A 22,129-nucleotide genomic window follows, 5' to 3' on the forward strand; every position below is an offset into this window, starting at 1 on the left:
AAACATTTGAAATAGATTTATAGCCAAGGTCTCTGAGCTCGGCTGAAGCGAGGGGTATTGAAAGACCATGGAATCTTTTTATCTGGTAGCCCTTTTGTTGGCATTATTTTGTCCCAGTAAGTAATTTTTAAAAGTTAATCTCACCATTCTTTTAAGTAGAAATCATATGGAGTGTTGATAGGTTAACGACCATGATCAATTCAAGGATGTTCAAATGATGAACAATCTTTTTTGAATGGATCACTGATGACCAAACTGTTCGTGAAGCAATTAAAATTTTTTTAAAATCCCAATGATATAATTAATAAAATTGATAATGTTTATAATTAATAAATAATGTTTATAATTAATAAAATTGATAAATGTTTTTCTTTAATAACTTCAGAGCATATCGTTTCACAAAAAATATTTTTGTATAACTTTAAAATTCAAAAAATATTTTTCTCACTTGAGCCAATTTTATTTTCATGCATCTAAGTTTTTAAATATGTTTATTTTACAACAGTGTTTTCCACTGGATTAAAACTCACGAGCTCATTACGACAATATTAAATGCTTTATTTGGTTACTGTTTTCACTAATATGAAATTTAAAGTAACTTTTAAAACAAAGAAATGCACAGGAATTAAACTTAAAACTTCATTATTTACGATATTTCGGACAAAAGATTCCTTTTTAATTTTTTAAATGTAAGTAGAATAGTGATATAATTACGTTTTTGCACTTAATTATGAAATACATACAAAACACAATATTTAATATATAATATTGCATTTAAAACAGAACTACATCATCAAAAATTTAATAAAAATGTAATAAATTAGTATTCATTTAATAACTATTTTTAAGTAAAAGCTCTTTCTCTAGATTTTTTTTTTTTTTTTTTTTTTTTTGCAATTACTTGAGAATGAAAAAAAAAGAAAAAAGAATGAGAATGAAAAGATCCAAGATTTAAAAATAACTGCTGAATTAAGAATTGTAATTTTGATTCGTTTAACACTATTTTTTTTTCTTGATAGATGCTGTCGCTGACAATCCAATGGAGAATGAAGGTAAGATTTGTAATTTCAGCTTCAACAGGCTTTATACATTAAAAAATAGTGCCTAGCAAATATTTTATGCAATTGGATTGCTTTGAATTTTCATCATATCAAAGACTGTAATTGGCAAGTTAGCTTTATATTCAAGCTAATTTTAATTATTACTCTAATTTCTTTCACATACACAATATATTTTTATACTGAGAAAGTTTTATAATTATTTAAAAGTTTAAAAACGAGATTTTGATGAAAATTTAAATTTTATTTCTTAAATAAACAAAAAAAAAAGCCTTTCAGTAATATGTTTATCCATATATAAGTGAGCATCGAAATTAAAAACAGCGCCAATCGTATAAATTGTTGCATTTCTGCGTTAAATTTTGATAAGTATATGTAAATGATGCAATATAATTTGTTTTATATGCTCATTATAATTTATTTCTTATTATTATGTAAGTAACATTTATGCAAGTGTTTTAACGTGCGTTGCCACTCACATAGAAGCTAAATATCATTAACGATCTAACTGTGCCCCAAAAGCTGATTTCTGAAGCCGTTAAGAATATGCATATATTTCGAAATTGAAAAATGTTCCAAGTGATGTAATTAGTTATATCATATTTTTTGAGACAATAAAAGTGCTGCTGAAAACGTCACAAAACCCAATTTTTTTCTTTTATATTTTTGCTGGTCATATTTCGTGAAATAATTTTGGTAATCTTAAGATTTTAAGCAAGAAAGGATCTTCCTTGCTTCTTCTGTTTACTAAAACCGACATTCATTATTATTTTTGGAGCCAAGAGTTCAAAATGTAATTCTTTAAGTCGTAGATATTTTGTCATCTTTAAATATATGTTCATCGCTAGCTTATTAGAAATTAATTATTTGGCCTCGATAAGAATAGACACCTGTGTATATTAGCAGTTTTTATTTTATATTCACACGTGTTGTTGCTCGGGAAAATATGAGTTAATTTATATGCGCACTCACTAGCATCGCATAATAATAAAATATTTGTCATTATCATTTCAAAACAGCTGTCCTTACTATCCAAATATTAGTTCAATTAATGCATATAATAAAAAGAATTTTAAAGCAAACGAGATGAACAGATGTTTTCATTTGTTAAACTTCTTTTGAAAAAAAATATGTTATTGGTTACGCTTTCTCTTCTGCATGTGCTTCGATAAGGTGTGCTTTAATTGCTATGTCTTATATTGGATGATTATTGAGTGCTTATAATGTCTACTTATTCATTTTCTATTGCAGCTAAAACCTAATAAATCACAATTTTTTTGCTAATAAAGCAATTTTTACAATAATTATTTGTGTAGAAATATTTCATTTCATTCTCTCAAATCAGTAATACTAAACAGCCTTATTTTTACAAATATCTGTGCATACTATGAAAATAAATATTTATTTTTATATTCTTTTAATAGAATTTAATAGATATTAATTAAAAATGAACCATTATTCTTTAAGTCAAAAGGAAAATCACTGTCAGCTTTTCAAAATCCAAAAATTAATTAAAATTTAAGTAAGTTATGGGTATTTTACAATTATATCTTCTAAAAATATTATCTTTCAAAAATAATACACTTTTGAATAAACTAATTTTTGCATCACCTTGAAATTTGAAAAATTACCTTTTTGATGAAATCAATTTTATTTCCACACATTTTTTTATATTTCTAATAAATAATTCAGATTTAATTTTATATACTATCTGTCGCAAGATATGATGAAATTCAAACAAATTTCATTGTTCCATTCAACATTCGATTGCGTTCTTTTGCCAATGTCAGAATTAAAACAAACAATAGATTTTTTTACATTCATTCCGTAATTGCATTCTTACTTCTTTTATTTTGTAGTATATACATTTCTTAATATGCACTCTCAGTGATCTGTAATAGATTAATTCCAATATAATCATTTCAAGTCTATATATATATATATATTTATATATGCTGCCCTTCCATGTTATAAAAACCTTCGAAAAATAATAAATTTCATAAGGTAAAAAAGTATTATCGTTATTAAATTTATCTTAATGTGAAACTGTATGAGTCATCTTTGCAACTTCAATTAAAAATGGCGTTTCATGAAAAGCTAAAGCACATTGAAAAAGAAATCACTGAAATGAAAGAAAAGCTAAATAAACATTTTTAGGAACAACAAAAATTTCAAAATGAGAAGAACTTAATTTTTATTTCTTTTTATGTTGTCTCAGTTGATGACATAGAAGAGTTAAAATGACAGACTAATATTTGTTTTCCAGGTATGTTCGAGGGAGATATAGCTGGGGTCGATCCTTATATTCTCACTGTAAGTACGACGTAAGAACTTTTTACCTCATATTAATTTAAAAACGTTTCCTGTAAAATGAATGTAGTATATAATTACTTTTTTAATGTTGAATTTTCTTTTACTTTTGAAACAAAATAAAGATTAATTATATATTTTGAATGTGAGATATCTAATACTACACTGCCAAACAATTAATATTAAATGCCCTTTCCACTTTGACTTTTTAAACGACTGAATGATTGAAATACCCTTCCAATCATTTTTGACTTTTTTAATTTCTGGTATATAAAGTTTACACACACACACACACACACACACACACACACACACACACACACACACACACACACACACACACACACACACACACACACACACACACACACACACACACACACACACACACACACACACACACACACACACAAAAAAAAAGTTACAATCACCCCCCAAAAAAAATCTGACCTTAAAATTAATTGGATTTTGTTGAATCTCTACCTTTCTGAATATAAAGACATATTTGTCGGTTTACATCTGCTTTTGAACATGATAACTTAACAAACCAATAAGATAGAAAAATAAAATCTAGTACATAATCTTCACACTCAAGCTGGAATTTCTTTCAATTTCAGCCAAAATTTATGCACAGAAAATTATCTATTTCTCTGCCTCTGTGCATAGGGACACGAAAGCTTGAAATGATAATTAACTAGATAGATGGCATTCGGCTTCATTATTGTGGATTTAGATTAGGTTTATCAAAAGATTAGCTACCTGCCGGTTTACCCACATGTGCACATACATGCAATATTGCTTCCTTGTGCAGTTAGCTTCACAATAAGGAAGAGAGTTTCACAGATATTTTTTTGGCTGTTGAATGGATACCGGGTTAAAGACCTTCGAACTCGACGACAAAAGAGAAGAAGCCAGAATATTCGAAAATCTTGGCGATAATTCCATTAGGACTTAAATTCCATTTCCGTTTGTTCTAGAACATTCTATACCCTGTCATGAAAACTATAAAAAACGAAATCGAAATGAAGTCTTTCCTAGGTAGTATGTTGAACATCAGTGGGTACTCTCTGAATGTTAAATGCTGTTGCGGTTTTTTAATAACGATTTGTTGCTTGCGTTTTATTCAGTGTTTCTGTAAGTACTGTTTAGTGTACGTTCCATCTGTGTTTCGAATGAAATAAAGCATTATTATCCGTTAATTAGCCTGTTAGACTTTTCACCATATGTCGAATTTTTTTTTCCGTAACAATACAATAACTCAAAAGTTAAACGAACTACATTCCTGCAATTTGATACATAGTTTATAGATTCTAAAATTTTAGATCAACTGTAAAATTTAGGTACAAGCGGACAAAAGGAACAGATAGAAACGATTACTTGTTTTCCATCAGTAAGCTATTAATTCAAAACACGTTATGTTTTGCAGGTATAAGAGAATGTAAAGGGGAAGCTCTCTGACAAGTTTTAGTTGATTCTGCGTAGTGCAGTTGATTGATTAGCAAGCTCATTTATTTATTTTCTTCTGATTTATGAACGGGAAAAATTTCTTAATTAAAGTATTGACATTGTTATTAGTTAACTTTATTTATTCAAAAATGATTGACAGTGATTGCTTAGTTAAAAAGTTATTAATTATTATTAATTTAAAGAATTATTAAGTAAAATTGTTTCTTAAATAGTCATTTTGATATTCGTTGCACTCGTTTGCATAAGCTTTACTAATTTTTTATTTAAAAAAATAACAATTTTATGTATATGAGTTTCAAGATGGCATAAAAATCTTTTCTAGATACATATTATCTAGAAATTTGTAAAAATGGAATTCTGTCATCAGTGTTTCGCTCAATTCCTCATATGCTATAGATTTGAACTTTTTTTCTCTCTCTTTCTCCTCGAGAATAATAAATTTTTTAAAAATATTTCCAGAACTTTATTATTAGTTAATAATTAGTCAAATTAAATTTTGATTTTGTACTGATAGTGCCACCAAGTAAAGTGTTTAAAAAGTAAATTTGAAGATAGATAGTAGAAAAGATTAAAATAAGGAAATATCCGATGTTTATTATATTTTTACCACAACAGTAAAAACATCTTTTAAACATTTATTTTTAATTAAATTTCATATTCGAATAATACGTTTTGAAACTATCAACAAAAATCCTCAAAATCACGTGATCAAAGTGATGAACCGTTAGTAAGGCAGATAATTTTAGATATTTTAAGAAAAATTTTATTGGGAGCAATCGAAAATATTTATATAATCTGACAAAAAAATTTCTTCATATTGTAAATCACATATTTTTGTGGAAATAAGTATATGAGGAAACAGCGAAGGAATAATCTACTTGATTTTACCCGAAAATATGCGAGACAAATTTTAAGAATTCAGCATTCTATTTCAAAAATTACTTTTCTTAATTTTACTTTCATAAATCCATATAATTATTCTCCTTGAAATAATTCCCATATTTGAGTATTTCTAATTAGTGTATTATTATAATTAAATATTTAAAAATAGTTATGTTTCTTTAAATAATCATTATTTTATAGGATAGAAATGCTGTTGTGGATGAAGCAGAACTTTGGCCAAACGGCATTGTGTACTACGAAATAGATTGGAAACTAAGTAAGTAATTTTTTCCCCCGAAATATAAAATAAAAACAGAAGTTTTTTAAAAACTGCGATGATGCTCAGTACTTTATTTTCCAAATATTTATTCTTACCGAGATTTCAATACACTGTGGTCTAATCTGCTAATAAATGACCACATGTGCATATTTATTAGTTTTAAGCAGCAATGAATGTAAATTTATGATCGTTTTATTAGTGCTTGATAGTGATACTAAAACTAAATTTGACCTGATGATATTTCTGATGATCTTTATAGTTTATCTATATAGATATCTTTCCTGGAAAAAACGCTATTTTACATAAAAAAAACATTTTTTTATAATAAATATTGATATGTGGCTATATATGACTTGCATTAGCGTATCAGAGATGGAATAGTCGTTAGGGTTTCAGATTCCCATGCATTTTCTCACTTTCGATCCTGCTTTTGCGATTCAATCAAATTTCGCTTAGAACTTTAAACGAACAATTGTATAGGATTTTATTTTAAAAAATTGCCTTGTTAAGCTTAATATTCAAGGCACTATGTATCAATTAAGCTTATTCTTGTGAACCAAAATATTCTATAAAGAGAAATAGTAACAATGAATTATTGTCAATTTTACAAAGATTAATTATAATTACTCTTACAAAATGAAACGTTAGCTTTGTGGTTACAATTTAATCCCTTCACTACTTTGTTTTCTTTTTTTTTATCTAATTAGAAGACACTTTCTGTTTTGGACTTTGTACTGCACAATTGATTCAAATGTAAATTCACAGACCATTTGAGGTGCTAATGGATTAGATGCAATTTTCATATCTAATTATAACATCTACGATTTATTTAATATAACTTATTTAAAAGATCCCACTGTGGGGAGCCTCAGATGTGGGAATGAGAAGTTGCCGTATAAGAAATTTCACTTCTCTAGAGGGTGCAATAACGGTGTGGAGGTTGAGTTGCCTCTACTCCGATGGCGGGTCGTAACCCTTAAGAGGGGAGTGAACGCATGGTCTGCGCACCACAATGGAGGATATTTTATGCTCATCTTAGAGCCTGATTTAATTAAATGTCGTGCCAACTCAATCATTCAAACTACTTGGGAGGCAATGACATGACTGGGGCAGTTTGTTTTTTGGTTATAGAATTAAGAGAGTAGTAATTTTATATATCAATAAGCACGAGAAAGACGGTTACGGAATTAGAATATAAATTTAATGCAGACATCAGTAAGCTTTAAGCATAGCGTTTCACCCAGAATCAGAATTCATCCTGACGAAAGAGATTCATGCTCGCTTTGTATCAAATTACTTTCTCCTTTTTGTGCTCTAACTTAATTTCACATGTTTCATACTTAATTTGAAATTTTGTAGACTAATTTTCAGTGACTTCTTAAGGTATTTCAGAACTGAATTACCAATTAATCGCTTTAATTTATTTAGTTTTGATTGAATTCGAGGAATATTGTCTGATAGAGAATTTGAGAAAAATTAATTACAATACTATATAGTAATATTGAATGAAATATATTAAGAATAAAAATTCAATAAAAAAATAAAATCCCCCCCCCCCAAAAAAAAAGTTTGGAAACATTCTTTTATTAATGCTATAAAATGAAAAAAAAATATTTTTTAAAAATCTGAAAGTCAAAAAAAAAAAAAAAAAAAAAAAAAAAAAAAGGAAAAACTTTGAATTTAGTATGATAAGAAAATTAATGGATATTAAATAAAGAAAATTTTGAAGCATTTATTAAAATTTAAAATAGATTACGAATGAAATTAAAATTCTAATTTATTTAAAATAATTATATGAGTTTCTTATTAATTTACGATTTGTACTTTTTGTTAAAAAATGCATTTAAATATATTAATAAAGACATAAATTAATTTTTTTATTTCTAAATAAGACAAATGCAGGTGATGTTCTACTACATTAAACTTAGCATTTAAATAAAGAAAATTTTACAATGTTTTGAGCGATAAATGTTTTTATTGATTAAGGTGATAAATGTTTAACAAAAATCTAACAAAATGAAAATGGAGAAAATTTTGTAGGAATTCAATTTTTTTGTAAGGAAAAATCTTTTTATGGAGTGCTTGAATTAAAAAAAAAAAAAAAAAAAAAAAACAATTTCTAATAAAATTTCGAAATATTCCAAAATTTTGTTTAGATATTATGCTATTGTTTGAGAAGATTAATCAGCATAAGCGGTTATTTATACTTTTGGGAGCAAATTGGTTGAGAAATCCACCTCCCTTCAAATAAGTGACCTTTACCTAGATCAACCAAAAAAGAAATTGCTGAGAACTAAATTTCAAACGATATGGGTTAGAAAGTAGCAGAAAAGCGACAGAAATTGGGGTAAAACGCTAACGTTACTATAATAATTTTTATAAAGTTTTTTAGGTGATGCATAATAATGGGATGAAAATTGAAATTCACATTTGTTTAAAGTATTTCCTATCTTCCGCAGGAGATGTCAAAGACATCATACAAGAAGCCTTTGACGAATATGAAAAGAAAACATGCGTCAGATTTAAACCAAAGACTGCTGCGACTAAAGATTACATCAAGCTCACCATTGTAACTGGGTGAGTTGCGCATTACAAATTTCTTTCATTTCTGCTTTTTCTTATACTAAACATACGTAATTAACAGCGTAGAATAGTTTAGAGCTAATTGGAGGATAGAAAAGGGTGAGATAAAGGCATGAACTTCATCGTTACATGTAAACATTGTAATGCATCCATTACAAATTAAATAAATTAACAAAATAATACTTATATTAATTAATAATACTAATACTATTTTATTCTTAAATACTCTATAATAAAAACCTGAGAAAATGGAAGAAGAAATGACGAAAAAGATTGCCGAAATAAAATTACTGTAATTATTATTAAATGTTATTCATTTGTTTAAAGATATTATTTTTAAAATTTATTAATATTCTATGGCACTTTATAAACATAAAAATACTCTAAAACGATAAGGAAATGTTAGCAAAAACTGAATCTTCCTTCGTATGAATAAAGTAAATTGCCGCATTTCGATAGAAAATTCGATAGTACGTCGTTTCCGTTAGAGCGTCGTTTTTTTAACGCCATTTTAAAGAGGATTTGATATATTTGACTTTAAAAGAAATTAAAGGCTGAAATATTTTGTTTCCTTAAGTCCTTCCAGACTGGCGTTCGAAACATTTAACACTCCTCCTCCCACACATCCCGTCCTTCCACAACTTAACCAAATATTTTAATTTCCTTCGATTCTCCTTTAAAAAATGACAATGACAATAAATAAAAATGACATTTATATGAGTGACATTAAAAACTAAGCCCAAACTGAGTTAAGCATTATATTTAATAAGCCTTGAAAATGAATCAATGACTAATGTTGTCATTTTATGCAGAACAGCTATGAATATTTTGGTCCATTCGGTTTATAAAAAACATACTTTTCTGTGCAATATGATGCTGTGCTCTTTTTAAAGACAACTGCAGATTAACCCATTCCAATACTCATAATCTCATCTTAACAATAGTTGTTCAACAATTTTTATTTACTTATTCTTTGTTTATTATCTTTTCGTTCAAATATAGTTGCTGGTCTTCTGTCGGACGCAAAGGAGGTGAACAGGAGATTTCTCTGAGTGAGGGATGTCACGACAAGGTGTCAGCTGTCCACGAGATCGGTCACGCCCTCGGCCTCTGGCACGAGCACAGCAGGTCCGACAGAGACGACTACTTGGAGATCCTTTGGGACAACATCAAACCAGGTAAAAAGTAGTGAGACGATATAAAATACAAACGACGTATCTTGATTGAAATGATTGAATGACTGCCAGTAATTATTAAAAATTGGAATTGGAAGGAATATATTGCAGACTATTCTACCAATCAAAATGTAGCCTGAGGTAAAATGAAAGGGCGAATACCAGGTTTCTACAAAATTAGAAATGATGGAGTCACATTTCAGGTTATGCGACCATAAAAATTTTAGAGACAGATCAAATATAAAATAAATTCACAAGTGTGATAACTGTCTGAAATTCTTAACAATTGGAATATTGCAAAACATATTTCATATGATCATGTGGCAAAATGAATTTTTATGAAATCTTAATATCCAGTTTTGAAGCATCTTCATAAGTATTATTCATGATAGAATGGTGAACAAAATTTAAATACTTCTTACTTTCATCAGAAGTTTTTTTTAAATATGGAATGATCTTTTATACATTCTCCTACGTAATCAATAACGATTTAGAAGTTGACTATCATATCACATACGTGCGATAATTTTAAGAATCCTCCATGATACAAAAATTCTGTTCAGTGTGAGTAAATCAAATCATCGGATTGAAATTAACTCTAGAAGTTAGCAAAATTATTGACGTATAATCGCCAACAAAAGCAAAGCAAAGAGCTAGCAAAGTAATCTGTAAATTTTTTATTTATTATCGTATCTTCACAAAGCCGGTGTTGATAAAAAAAAGGCTCAAGGAACAGATTTTTTTTCAGACATGCACATTGATAAATTTTGCCAATTAACATTAGTTAATTAATATGCTGAAATTTTCCAATTATGCCTGCCAATTTCCTCTCTCAATTGATTGCTCGCCATGCACTTAACTACCAAAACAAATTTTGTAAACCTCTGATAAAAATTTCGAGAGTCATAAAATTTTGTAAAATGGTGCGTTTTATGTTAAAAGAATCATAAAAACTTTTAGCGACATCTCAAAAATTGTATTATATTTCACAAATTTTTTTGGTCCATTTAAAGAACATAATTTTTTTTACACAAATAAATAAAATTGAACAAAATTAATTACATCTAAAAAGCTACTGCGAAGTATTTAAAAAATCTTGGTTTCCGTAATGGAAAAATTATGTGATAATTAATTAACTATGTGAATTAACTCAGTTATTTAATTTTTTGATCAAAATAAGTAACTTCTCCAGTAATTTCCATCATTACTAATTTTGTGAAATTGCGAATGTAAACAACAAAGTTACAGAAGTGTCTCATTTTTTTTTGTTATTGTTGACCACAGTACATGAAACTTTCAAAAACCAAATATTTCATTTTAATAATTTCAACAATTTACTGATGTGCATCAAAATTAAAAAAGGCTATATGTAAAATAAGAGATTCTATTTAAATAGGAAAAGTATTAGCTTTCTCCCAAATATCTGTTAGACAAGTACTCTTATCCGCTACCAATTTGAAAATGTTGCAGTTCTGCACGTATTGGTCACGCACTTTTGTAGCTATTGCTGAATTTCCAACCAAAACAATATCACGTTGGCTTGTAAAAATAAAAGTAAAATTTCTTATTTGGTAGAAATTGGTTAAGACATGAAACTATAGAAAAATAATCAAATACAGGGTGATTCGAACGTTTGGAGCAACTTTTAAAAATGATAACTAAGATGGAAGGAAGGATTCCATTTGCACAGAATCTATCGCAATGAAACCAGATATTTTGCAATGTAATGAAATTAGAATTTATTGGTAGAGTATTTAATTTAATGCTCTTGATGGCTTTTGCAATTGTAGAAGCAAATTATAAGACTTTAGCTTACAAATGTCACAGGTATTATCCTCCATTCTGAACTTTAGCTGAGATCTGATTAGACAAATAACTTAAAATCATTTATGTGTGTATGACAGAACAAGAGTAACCGAAATATTTCTGAATGTTCTTAAAAATTATAATTCACAGATAACTATGTTCCTGAACTATTGACAATACCTTAACTGTTTTCAGGCGATTTTTTTCCATTAACTATCTTATGTTATGCCATACATCATTCCACTTACTAAACATTTATCCAATAGCTTAAATTGTAAGCCATGCTACAAATAAAAACTTATTTCAAGAGAAAAAAAAAGGTTTCATTTCCATCTTTTCTCTGCAAATTGAATAATTCCTTTACGAATTATTGAATTTTAAAACTTGTTATTTGATCCTGTTTTAAATAATTAAAATGAAAAAAAAATGTACTGTCTTTTTCTCACATTCATATATATTCTCATAAATATCTTTTTAATTGTGATTTTCTTTATGTAACCATTAACCAAATTTTTTAACTGTATCTACATTTACTATGTTATGATAACAAGTTCAATAATCACAGAACTCGTGTGTGTTTTTATTTATAATATCCTTTTGCATATTATTACTCCAGATACTTTTTCTATCCTATTTAAAAGTAGAAAATCGTAGTAAACTCTTTCATATTATTATCGGATTTTATATGTTTGTAAATTCTGCATATATTTATTACTGTTTTATCTTCTGCAAATATTCTGGTGTTTAATAAAATTCCCGAGACAGGAACATCAAACAGTTCAGTGACTAGAATATTTACGGATATGGGGGTATGAGACAGCGCTCTGTTCTGTTTCTAAATTATTCTATATTTGTTTATAATAAAATCTGGTTAAAATCAATTTTATTCAATTATTATTGCATTTTGAAGCTGAGAATCACAAATAACTAACAGAATACCATAAACTGATCTTGAATACCTGATCCATTGTAAATTTAAATTCTGTTACTAGGTGCTGAACATAACTTCCTGAAATTGAAACCCTGGGAAAACAATTTGCTGGGAGAAGAGTTTGATTACAAATCCATTATGCTTTACGGAGAATATGCTTTTGCCAAGGATCGCAAATCGATGACAATGAGGCCTAGAAAGAAGGGGGTCGTCATCGGTCTAATCAACGATAAACCCGGACTCAGCGACAGTGATGTTCGTCGCATCAACAAACTGTACGAATGTGACGGTAAGTAGTTTGAATACAGACTCCCTTACAAATTCATGCTGTAATCTCATTAACATGAAAACTTTGTTACAATTTTCATACCAGCAGAAGCATCCTTTCCCCCCGATTTTCTCGTATGTTTAGACAATATATTACCTACATTTTCAATTCTTTTTATAAAAATTGACTTATTCTCAACGTATCGAGGGAGAAAGCTGCAAGGTAGAAGTAAACCCCCCACAAAAGCGAATCGCTCTTTACCGAACTTTGTCTTATTGTGACTCAATATATAACATTTTTAATTTCATAATATAATTGCCCTATTTTCCATGAATTGTGTTCAAAATTTTGATACAAATTTACATTTGTGGCCACAAAATGGTAGCTTTTTTTGTTGTTGCTTAGTTTCAGCAATTTTGAGTTACCGAGTTCCCATACACTTCGATATGCTTTTACGAATTTGTAATACTGCTTCCCTGCATAGTAGTATCCTAGTAAGGAAGGTAGATTTACAGAAATAATAATGGCTGTTGAATGGATTCAGAGTCAACAATTCCTAGCCTTTGCAACCACCTCAGCGACCGTTTGGCGATTTTGACGACAAAATCAGAAGTTCCTGAAACCGCTGGAATTTTTTTTAAAGATTTGATGATTTTCTGGAACAATCGATGTCATGTCTTGGAGGTTATAAAAAGCAGAGTGCACAGGCGGTAGTCAGTCGTGAGGATAAAGACAGTCAATTGAGGAACATCTTCAGTGAGCGCTTTGTGCTGTTGAGGTTATTTAATAATGATTAGTTGTTTGTGTGCAGTTGTTTAATGCAGGTGCTATTTTGTGTATGCTTCGGCTAGTTTCTTATTATCTGTTTCGTGTTTTCATGTAGAAAATGAAGCGTCGCTATCTTTACTAAGATTATTGGTATTTGAACACTTCATCAGATGCATTTTGGACTTTTTGATAACAATACAAACTAATAAATGATCAATCCTTCAAGACATTTAGTAAAAATTTAACCCATATCTACGATTCTGATGATCGATTTATGTACCAAATTTCATCTTCATTATACTTTGTTATCATGTGAGAACATGATGTTGTTTTGTTCAGGAGGTTTTGAAGCTCGAAATCGCATAGGCAATGAATATTGAAGCTCGAAATCTCGTAGGCAATGAATAAAGCATAAATGACAATTTTTATCATCATCTTTTAATCGCATATATTTTTTTATCTGCTTTTACCAATATTGCATTATTATTATATATGCTTCTTTGAAAGCATATGCGTTTTTAAAAGGTTGACCTGCTTTTACCATTATTATTTTTTTTATTACGTGTACCTCTTTGACAGCAGATACGTTTTTTAAAGGTTGACGTAGAACAATGACAACATAGCTGTTATTTTCATGGAATGTAATTTTTTTTCGGAGGAAATTAAATAATTTAATTTTTATAAGTTCAAAAAAGTTTCACTCGCGTTTAATTACAGTTTTGATTAAAGTATTTTCTCTTTCCCACAATGGGAAAGTATCACCTCATTCATTCTTAAGTGAGAAACATTGAAGGATTTGACTCCTGTTCTAAGATTAAACCATTATGAAACTGTTTTATGATCTCAGAAATTAGAAAATAGCAGTTTGTGTTTACAAAAATATCGTTTTCATAAAAATTCTATATAAGTTAATACGTTTAAAAATTTATTGGTAAATAATTTATCATTTGGAAATCGCATTTCGACGGAAACGCACGTTATTCAGCTTCCAAACGTGGCATTCCTTTTTGTAAGAACATGATGTTGTTTTGGTTAGGGTGTTTTGAAGCTCGAAATCGCGTAGGCAATGAATAAAACATAAATGGAAATTTTCATTTCAATTTATTTCTTGGCTGGCAATTATGTTTTGGACCTCTCTTTGGAGCTCTCGTAAACCGGTTTAAACTGGTTAATGACAAATTAATTAAGACAGATAATGACTTAAAAATAATAATGTTCTCACATGGTAATTTGAATAATAATGTTCTCACATGATAATTTGAATAATAATGTTCTCACATGGTAATTTGAAATTTGCGATCGTAGATGTCATTATTATATGTTAATTTCTTTCTAATTAATTATATTTTTGTGTTTAATTAAATTACAATTCCATTTTTTTAAATTTTTATTCTTTTATTTTTTTTAATTAATTTATTTTGTTCACATGCATTTCCATAGATGAATTTCATCCAAAATTTGGGAATAGGACTCCATAACAAATTTCGTTTCCCTAGCTCAATGTATCTTTGTGTTATCTTGTTCTCATAGACAGACATAATTCTGAAAATGAGTTTTTCAAACATGGACATTTTAAAACGTGGAGATTCATCAAAACTCAAGGAGGATTTTTTTTAATTATTACAATATTTATTATACTAAATTTCATCCATCTAGACCATGACATGTTTGTATTATGGTAGTCACTTGCATATTTCGAATGATGATGTCACCCAAATTTTGGGAGTAATCTACAATTTTGATGAGGTATACCATATGCCAAATTCATTTTTCTGAGCTGCTAGATTTTTTTAGTTATCATGTTCACGGGCAGATTAATTCTAAAATTAGAATTTTGGGGCTTTAGGGGGCCTAAAAGGATTTTCTATCAGATTTTGAAGGGATTCATCGATATATCGATGTCGAATTTTTGAACTATTACATTATTTTTCTTTCTATACTTCGTATTCGAGAAAGTAAAAAAGATTTTAAAACATTTTTGACGAATTATTTCCGTATTCATTGATTTGTTACGAGAGATTGTTTTGTAGACATTTGTTACTAGAGATAAAAAAGTTCTCTGGATGATTGAAAAAAATTATAATTGAAATTAAGCAAATTCAGTCAAGTTTTGTTATTTTCAAAGCCCTTTCTTCTTATTTTTCCACTATTGTCTCAAAGCTCGAGTAGTTCAAAACATAGCTTGATCCAATATTTGAGAGTTATATTGCCGCATTGAAAAGAGGCAGTCGACTCTCCATGGCCGAATGGTCATATCTCTGATCTCATAATCAAGCGATTGTGAGTTCGAAACCCGACAATGCGATTCACAGTTTGTGTAAATATTTAATTCCTTGATTTTATGTTTCCATTTATTTCATGTCCCAGAAGATTCCGGACATTTCTTTAGTTTACCAGATAAGTGTTCGGAACTTTTCTTACTATCTCCAGAAAAGTATTCTGGAACTTTCCCCGCTAGTATAAAAGCAGAAGATCTGTCAGTCACTGTATTCAGAGTTCAGTTAATAAATTGGTTTAGCTCTACTTATTGTGTGTGTCATTGAGTTCTATACTAAAGTATCTACGTGACAATATCATTTGTCTCGTTGACATTTAAATTATTATTTCAGTATTACACAAATTTTGCCTTTTAAATTTTATTTTTATTATGAAGAGCAGTTAAAAAGTGTCTATTGCCAACTCAGAGAATTACGTTAGATGCTCACGAGCTTTTTCTTTTCATCACATGTTTTATACTATTAGTGATGGATATACAGAACCATTATCAAGATGCAAAAAATCCTTATAATTAGGCCATTTTCTGCATGATAATAAAAGTTACCAAGTTTGAAATGCAAGAAAATTTAATTCCGATAAATAAATAATAAGGATCTGTAGAGGAAATAGTTTCTTTTTAAACAATAAATATATATTTTACTTCTTTTTTTCTAAATTCTCTTAATTAAAATTGGATGTATATATTCAATTTTATTTGAAGGCAACGTACGTCCACCACCACCTGATGTGCCTGACTTCAAGTGTGACTTTGAAGTGGATATGTGCGGCATGGAAAACCATGAAAACAACCAGAAAGCAAATTGGGAAATCGTTAAAGGAACCCTTGGTGGAAGAACAGGTGAAATATCCAAGAATTTCTGCTTTTGCATATTTAACAATATTTCAAAGTAGGCTACAATACAATTTGACTGTTTGAAAATGATATAATTTTACCTATTGTTTTGGGCAGCATGGTCAACATCACGGTCTTGCTCCAGAAAACCCCAAAGAAATCAAATAAGTACATTTTTTAAACTGAAAATAATAAAAGGAGGAAGTCATAATACTTATTCAATAAGTCTTGCCAACCAAAAGGATTTTATGCAAACCCTGGTCATTTTGCTCCGTGAACGGAAGACATAGTTCGTCCTATAAGTATATATAAGTCGTATAAGTAATATAAGTAATAAGTATATATTCGTCCTATTAATTGGGAAAATAAATGAAAAAAATTATTATAATTGAGCTTAATTGATTTACTTTCAACACTTAAATTTCACACAAAAGTCACTTTACAACACAGAATAAAATCTGTTCGATTGGGGGAAAATAGTCCTTTTTTTTGTAAGCATATAGAAAACAAATCGAACATTCGTATGAAAACTAACGTAGAAAAAAAAAGTGTAAATAAAAGTTTCGAAATACATTTAAAGCAAATTTAGAGAATAAATACTAAAACACTTGAATTGAATTCGTTCTTGTTTCGATAATGTTTAATATCATGGCTGATGTTCATGTTTAACTAATCAAAGGGATGGCTCAAACCAAATATCACTCGTTTGCTTGAGACTGGAAAATGAAATCACATGGCATATGTTTTCAGACCTCTTTGCTAAATGCCATGTTTTCGGTAAGCTGCACAAGGAAAATACTTATTCTAATAACGTTGTTCATTTAAAATAATTATGATCTATATTACGTCTGATTTTGAAAACTGTGCTAAGAATAGCACTTAAATTGCTTTACGCCAATTCATTATTTAGTTTATAATCGATTTCTGTGTGTTTTCTAAAGTTAAAAATATAAATAAAATTAGTATGAAAGTACAAGAAGTTAGAAAATATAATCAAGACTTGAATAACATGCATGCCATGGAACGCTAACCACAGAAACAAGGAACACACAAAGAAAGATAAATGATAAGTCAATAACGGTTAAATTCTCCTTAATTTTCGATATTTTATGCTAGTACAATTCTATAAACAATTACGATACTCATAAAGTATCGTGCTTGCATAAATTCCTATGCATATTCATAAACATTTGATGATATGATTCACGTTTCTTCTTGTATTTTACAGCACGCGATTGTGCCGCGATTCTTCTTTGTCATTAGCATTTCTCATATACAAGGTGCCAGTTCACCATCACTGCATTTGTAAACTGTTATATATATGCATTTAGTAGAATTTGAGGGCTAGTTCTTAAAAGATAGTATCATCTCTGACACAGAAGACTCTTTAATTCATATGGATGGCGTGTCTTTTCTTTCTAATGTTAATTTTCTCTTGGGTTGATTTCCAAACAATCAATAGTTTAAATATTGAATTTTGAATCAATTTGAAAGCAGTTTTTAAAGTTCTTATCTTTTTTTAAATTGTAATATCTATCCAATACAATGGCCACTTTGGTGCAGAAATAAGATGGCGGTCTCGATACCGACGGGCTCCAGATTCTTACTAAAGATTCACTGAAGCAAATTTAACTTGGCAGTGTTGACTAAATGTTTTCCCGTTTGTATGATGCAGAAGCTTGAAGACAAGAATAGCTTAAGTGTTATCTTCGTCTTCTGATTGATGTTCAAAATTACGAGATCCTTTCCAAAATAGTTCTTGTATCGCTTCCAAATGGGACATCAGTGTAACTAAGCTACATCATACGATTTAAGTTTCCAAAATGGATAATTTAAAAAAAAAAAAATCGAGCACTGTTTGGACAAAAAGAAACCTACAAGAAGCCTATATTTTTGAAATTATTGCTTTTGACATGAGGTATTCATTTTTTGGACAAACAATTTATGTATTATTAGTTCAATAGTTAATTGTTACTCGTGTACACTTTAAAGTATCTAAAACTGTAACGTTTTATTTTTCACAGGGAGCTACGTGTCGGTAGATGCAGCTGCTGCATCTTTCCGCAAAGTTCGTCTCATCACTCCGTTCTTTGGTGCCTATGGCCGCAAGAAAGCTTGCTTCAAGTTCGACATCTACTTCAATGGAGGCGGAGTTGTAGCACTTGACGTCATGCTGCACAGCATCAACACATCTAAACTCGTTATGAAGCATGTAAATAAAAGCGATGAATGGCAGAGTGTTAAGATACCTATAGATCTTGAAGGCGATATTAAAGTGAGTGGATTGTTCTTATAGTTTACTGTTAAAAAAGTATTATTTTTTAAAAAATCAATATTTTTAATGATATCGTTTCTTGAAATTTGTTATAGAATTTTAGAAAAACATTAACAATTTTGAATTAATTAAACACGAATGTAAGATTAATTCATATATTAAGCAATTTTTTATAGTGAATAACGCTAAAATTTTTAATGAAACACTTTAAGCTTACCTTTTTTGTTTAACGAAATGTTTGGAAAAACTTTAAGTATTAAAAAATATTCTAAAGATAGATAGTAATCTCTCAATAATCCGACACCACCAATCCGTCTTCTCCTGTAGTCCGAAATTTCCAAAATTCTATAAAATGCTGACAAGTCACTGCAAAAGTTAGTGTCCTTGGTACGATGTGAAAGATAGGTTGATACTCAGATTTGATTTTGAATTTTATTTTGTAATATTTATTACTAACAGAACCCGTATGGCATTCCTCGTTATATGATAAATGTCAGTGAATGCAATAACATAAAAAATATTTATAACAACCATGTAGGAAATGTTATTGATTTTGTACACTGATTTTTCTTTACAGCAATTATATCACATGGCCAATTATAGACAGTAAAAATTGAAGAAAATAACTAAAAACGAAGACGAGTTAAAAGAGAGAGAGAGAGAAAGAAACAATGAAATGATAAAATTTGTTACAAAGACATTATAAGAATTTAAATTATACAACGATTGTATTTTACGGTTCTTGATTTTCTAATATGGCTCCTTGCCAAATCAGCGAGGAGGTTAAACTTTTTCTCCTCGGATCAGCGAAGAAATTCTTCTGATTTATGAGAAAAATAAAATTAGAAATCAATCGATGAAGATATTTTGATCTTTCTTGCTTTAAATTAAAGAGAAATGCTTGCATAATAACTTTTAAAAAGTTTAAAAATAAATTGAATTAGAATGTCAAATTTAGGAATATTATTTTCAATTTAAAAAGTTTCAGAAAAAGTGAATAGTATTTTAAAATTTCTCATTCAGAAAATTAAATCAGAGAAGCAAATAAATTGTACAATGGTAATTGTTTGTTCATTTTAAAGGCGAAAAGATTTTTTTTACAACCATTAGAAATAATACTAAGGACAAATACATATTAAGCATCTTTCGAAATAACACAAAAACTTAAATAAAAATTTTCTACATTAAATTAAAAAATTCGGACTTCAGGTTATCATTATAACTACCTATGAGCCAAATTTCACGATGCTAAAGATTTGTCTACACACATACACACACATGCTTCTCATAGATATAGATATATATTATCATTTTCTATGCAATTTTCTGCAATAAGTATAAGTTATTAAAATTTCTTTTTTTTATTGAACCTCCCTTAAGCATATATTCCTTCATCCGAAAACATATTGGTTTAACTGTGAAGCTTTCATTCATTTTTAAAGAACAATTTAAAAATCTAATGCCTTTTTCAGATATTTATTATTGCATACTAGGTTAATGTAATTTAGTTAAAAATATATATTCATTAACATAAAAATATAATCAAATAAATTTTAAAGATATAAATAAAAAATTATATTTTATTTATATTTTTTAAAATTCAATTTTAGTTTTCTTTGGATGCCCGCACAAGAAAGTCTGATGGCGAAGGCGTCATCGCTTTGGACAACATTGTCTACCAGCTTCGGGAATGCGATTGAAGAGAAAAAAAGAAACTAGAGTCACTAGTGGCATAACTGTTAATTTATTAAAAATTAATTAAGAATTATTAAATTACTGTTATTTATTTGCTTTTAGAAACTGTGAACAGATCTCTGCAATAGAATGTATGTGTGTGAATTTGTACAGTAATAGTAATATGAATGTTAGATATTTAATAAATAATTTGTTAAAAACAGAAATGCTTACATCTTCCATGTTTTGTAAAAGTTTTATTCCTGAATAAACTCTATTTATAAGAACTTTTATGAATGTATGAACTTTTTGAACAGCAATACAAGAAAGATGTTTAGTAAACACTTAATTATGGGATTAATGTTTATATAGTGAAAATATGTGAAATGATATACATATTTCAAATAATAAAGAAAACCCAATGCAATACCTATTAGCACAGCTCCAGGTCCAGTTTCAGGAATTTTTTTGTTTCATATGAAAGTTTATGCCCCCTAGATGAAACAGCATGGATCTCCAACTCTTCATTGCTTTATTTTGAAGATAAACGAAAAAAAGTTACTTCATTCTTCATTCTCATGATAAAAACCTGCGATAGAGTTTCCCAGCCATAATCACTGAAATGACTTCAAAAAGTGTTATTTTATATGAAAGCTCATGACACCGAAATACTTATCAATGATCATAGGCCGTCCATCATTTCACTTTTTTGAGAGAAATCGCGAAAATATTAATTTATTGCTCATGCTCTACAAGAGAAAACCTTGATAGAGTTTAACAGCTAGGATTACGGTGCCAATTTCGAAAACTTTTGTTTCATAGGAATACTTATGACTCTTAAATTGTTGTCCAACTCATATAAATTGTTTTTTATCTCATTCTTCTTCATTTCGAGAAAAATTGCAAGATAAAATTAGACAGCGTCCTTAACCATAACAACCGAACAATTTTGCTAGTTTAATGATTTCGTCGTTTTGAAGTATAATGGTTATCTAAATATGACCCCCACCCATTTTTAATCGATGGCATTCGTAGTACTACCAGTCTACAAATAAACCGAGAAAGTTGCATTTGAAAGATTTGACAATAACATTTAAAAATTACTGTCTGAACTTTGGTTGATATTTATTTATTTTAATTCAGAGAACATGCCGAGTTTTGTGCGAATGAAGCAGCATTTGTGGAAGTTATATTGCACAGCTTCATTTCATGAAAACTGCAGAGAAACGCATCGATTTCTGTTGGACATTAGGATCGATTTTTTTCTCGATTTAGTCATGTCGAGCGTTTTTCCTCGATTGCTGTTGGACATCGAATACGACTTACGAAGAAGGGTTTCAGTTATTTAAAAATAATGATTTCATTACACGTAATAAAAGCGTGGTAAACAGATAGAAAAATTCAAAATTCAAATTTGAAAGCATTACTACACGAAAATTTAATGTTGCCAAACCATTAAAAGAAATTCCAAGATCTGGGATGTATTGCTCTATCCGTCATAATCATCTGGCGTAACTCCTTTAGACTGCTCTTTGTTTCACCC

At 28.9% G+C, this 22,129-nt stretch overlaps 1 protein-coding gene across 1 annotated transcript; it reads left to right on the forward strand.

Moving 5' to 3' along the window:
- On the forward strand, nt 1–20,874 carry LOC129972156 (astacin-like metalloprotease toxin 1). The gene is made up of 10 exons (XM_056086174.1): nt 1–116; nt 1,020–1,052; nt 3,325–3,371; nt 5,919–5,994; nt 8,457–8,574; nt 9,583–9,758; nt 12,554–12,781; nt 16,506–16,643; nt 18,662–18,912; nt 20,523–20,874. Exons 1-10 carry the CDS (start codon nt 68–70, stop codon nt 20,610–20,612), a joined length of 1,206 nt encoding a protein of 401 aa, XP_055942149.1. The 5' UTR covers nt 1–67; the 3' UTR covers nt 20,613–20,874.
- The last annotated feature ends 1,255 nt before the right edge of the window (nt 20,875–22,129 follow it).

The sequence above is a fragment of the Argiope bruennichi genome, chromosome 6 (genome assembly GCF_947563725.1).
Source record: "Argiope bruennichi chromosome 6, qqArgBrue1.1, whole genome shotgun sequence".
Classification (NCBI taxonomy): Eukaryota; Metazoa; Arthropoda; class Arachnida; order Araneae; family Araneidae; genus Argiope; species Argiope bruennichi.

Excerpts from the sequence above, each read along its gene's own strand:
- LOC129972156 (XM_056086174.1), top strand. The coding sequence starts at position 68 with ATGGAATCTTTTTATCTGGTAGCCCTTTTGTTGGCATTATTTTGTCCC. Across the intron at positions 9,759-12,553 it reads TTGGGACAACATCAAACCAG|GTGCTGAACATAACTTCCTG; the intron begins GTAAAAAGTAGT and ends TTCTGTTACTAG. Across the intron at positions 12,782-16,505 it reads CAAACTGTACGAATGTGACG|GCAACGTACGTCCACCACCA; the intron begins GTAAGTAGTTTG and ends TTTTATTTGAAG.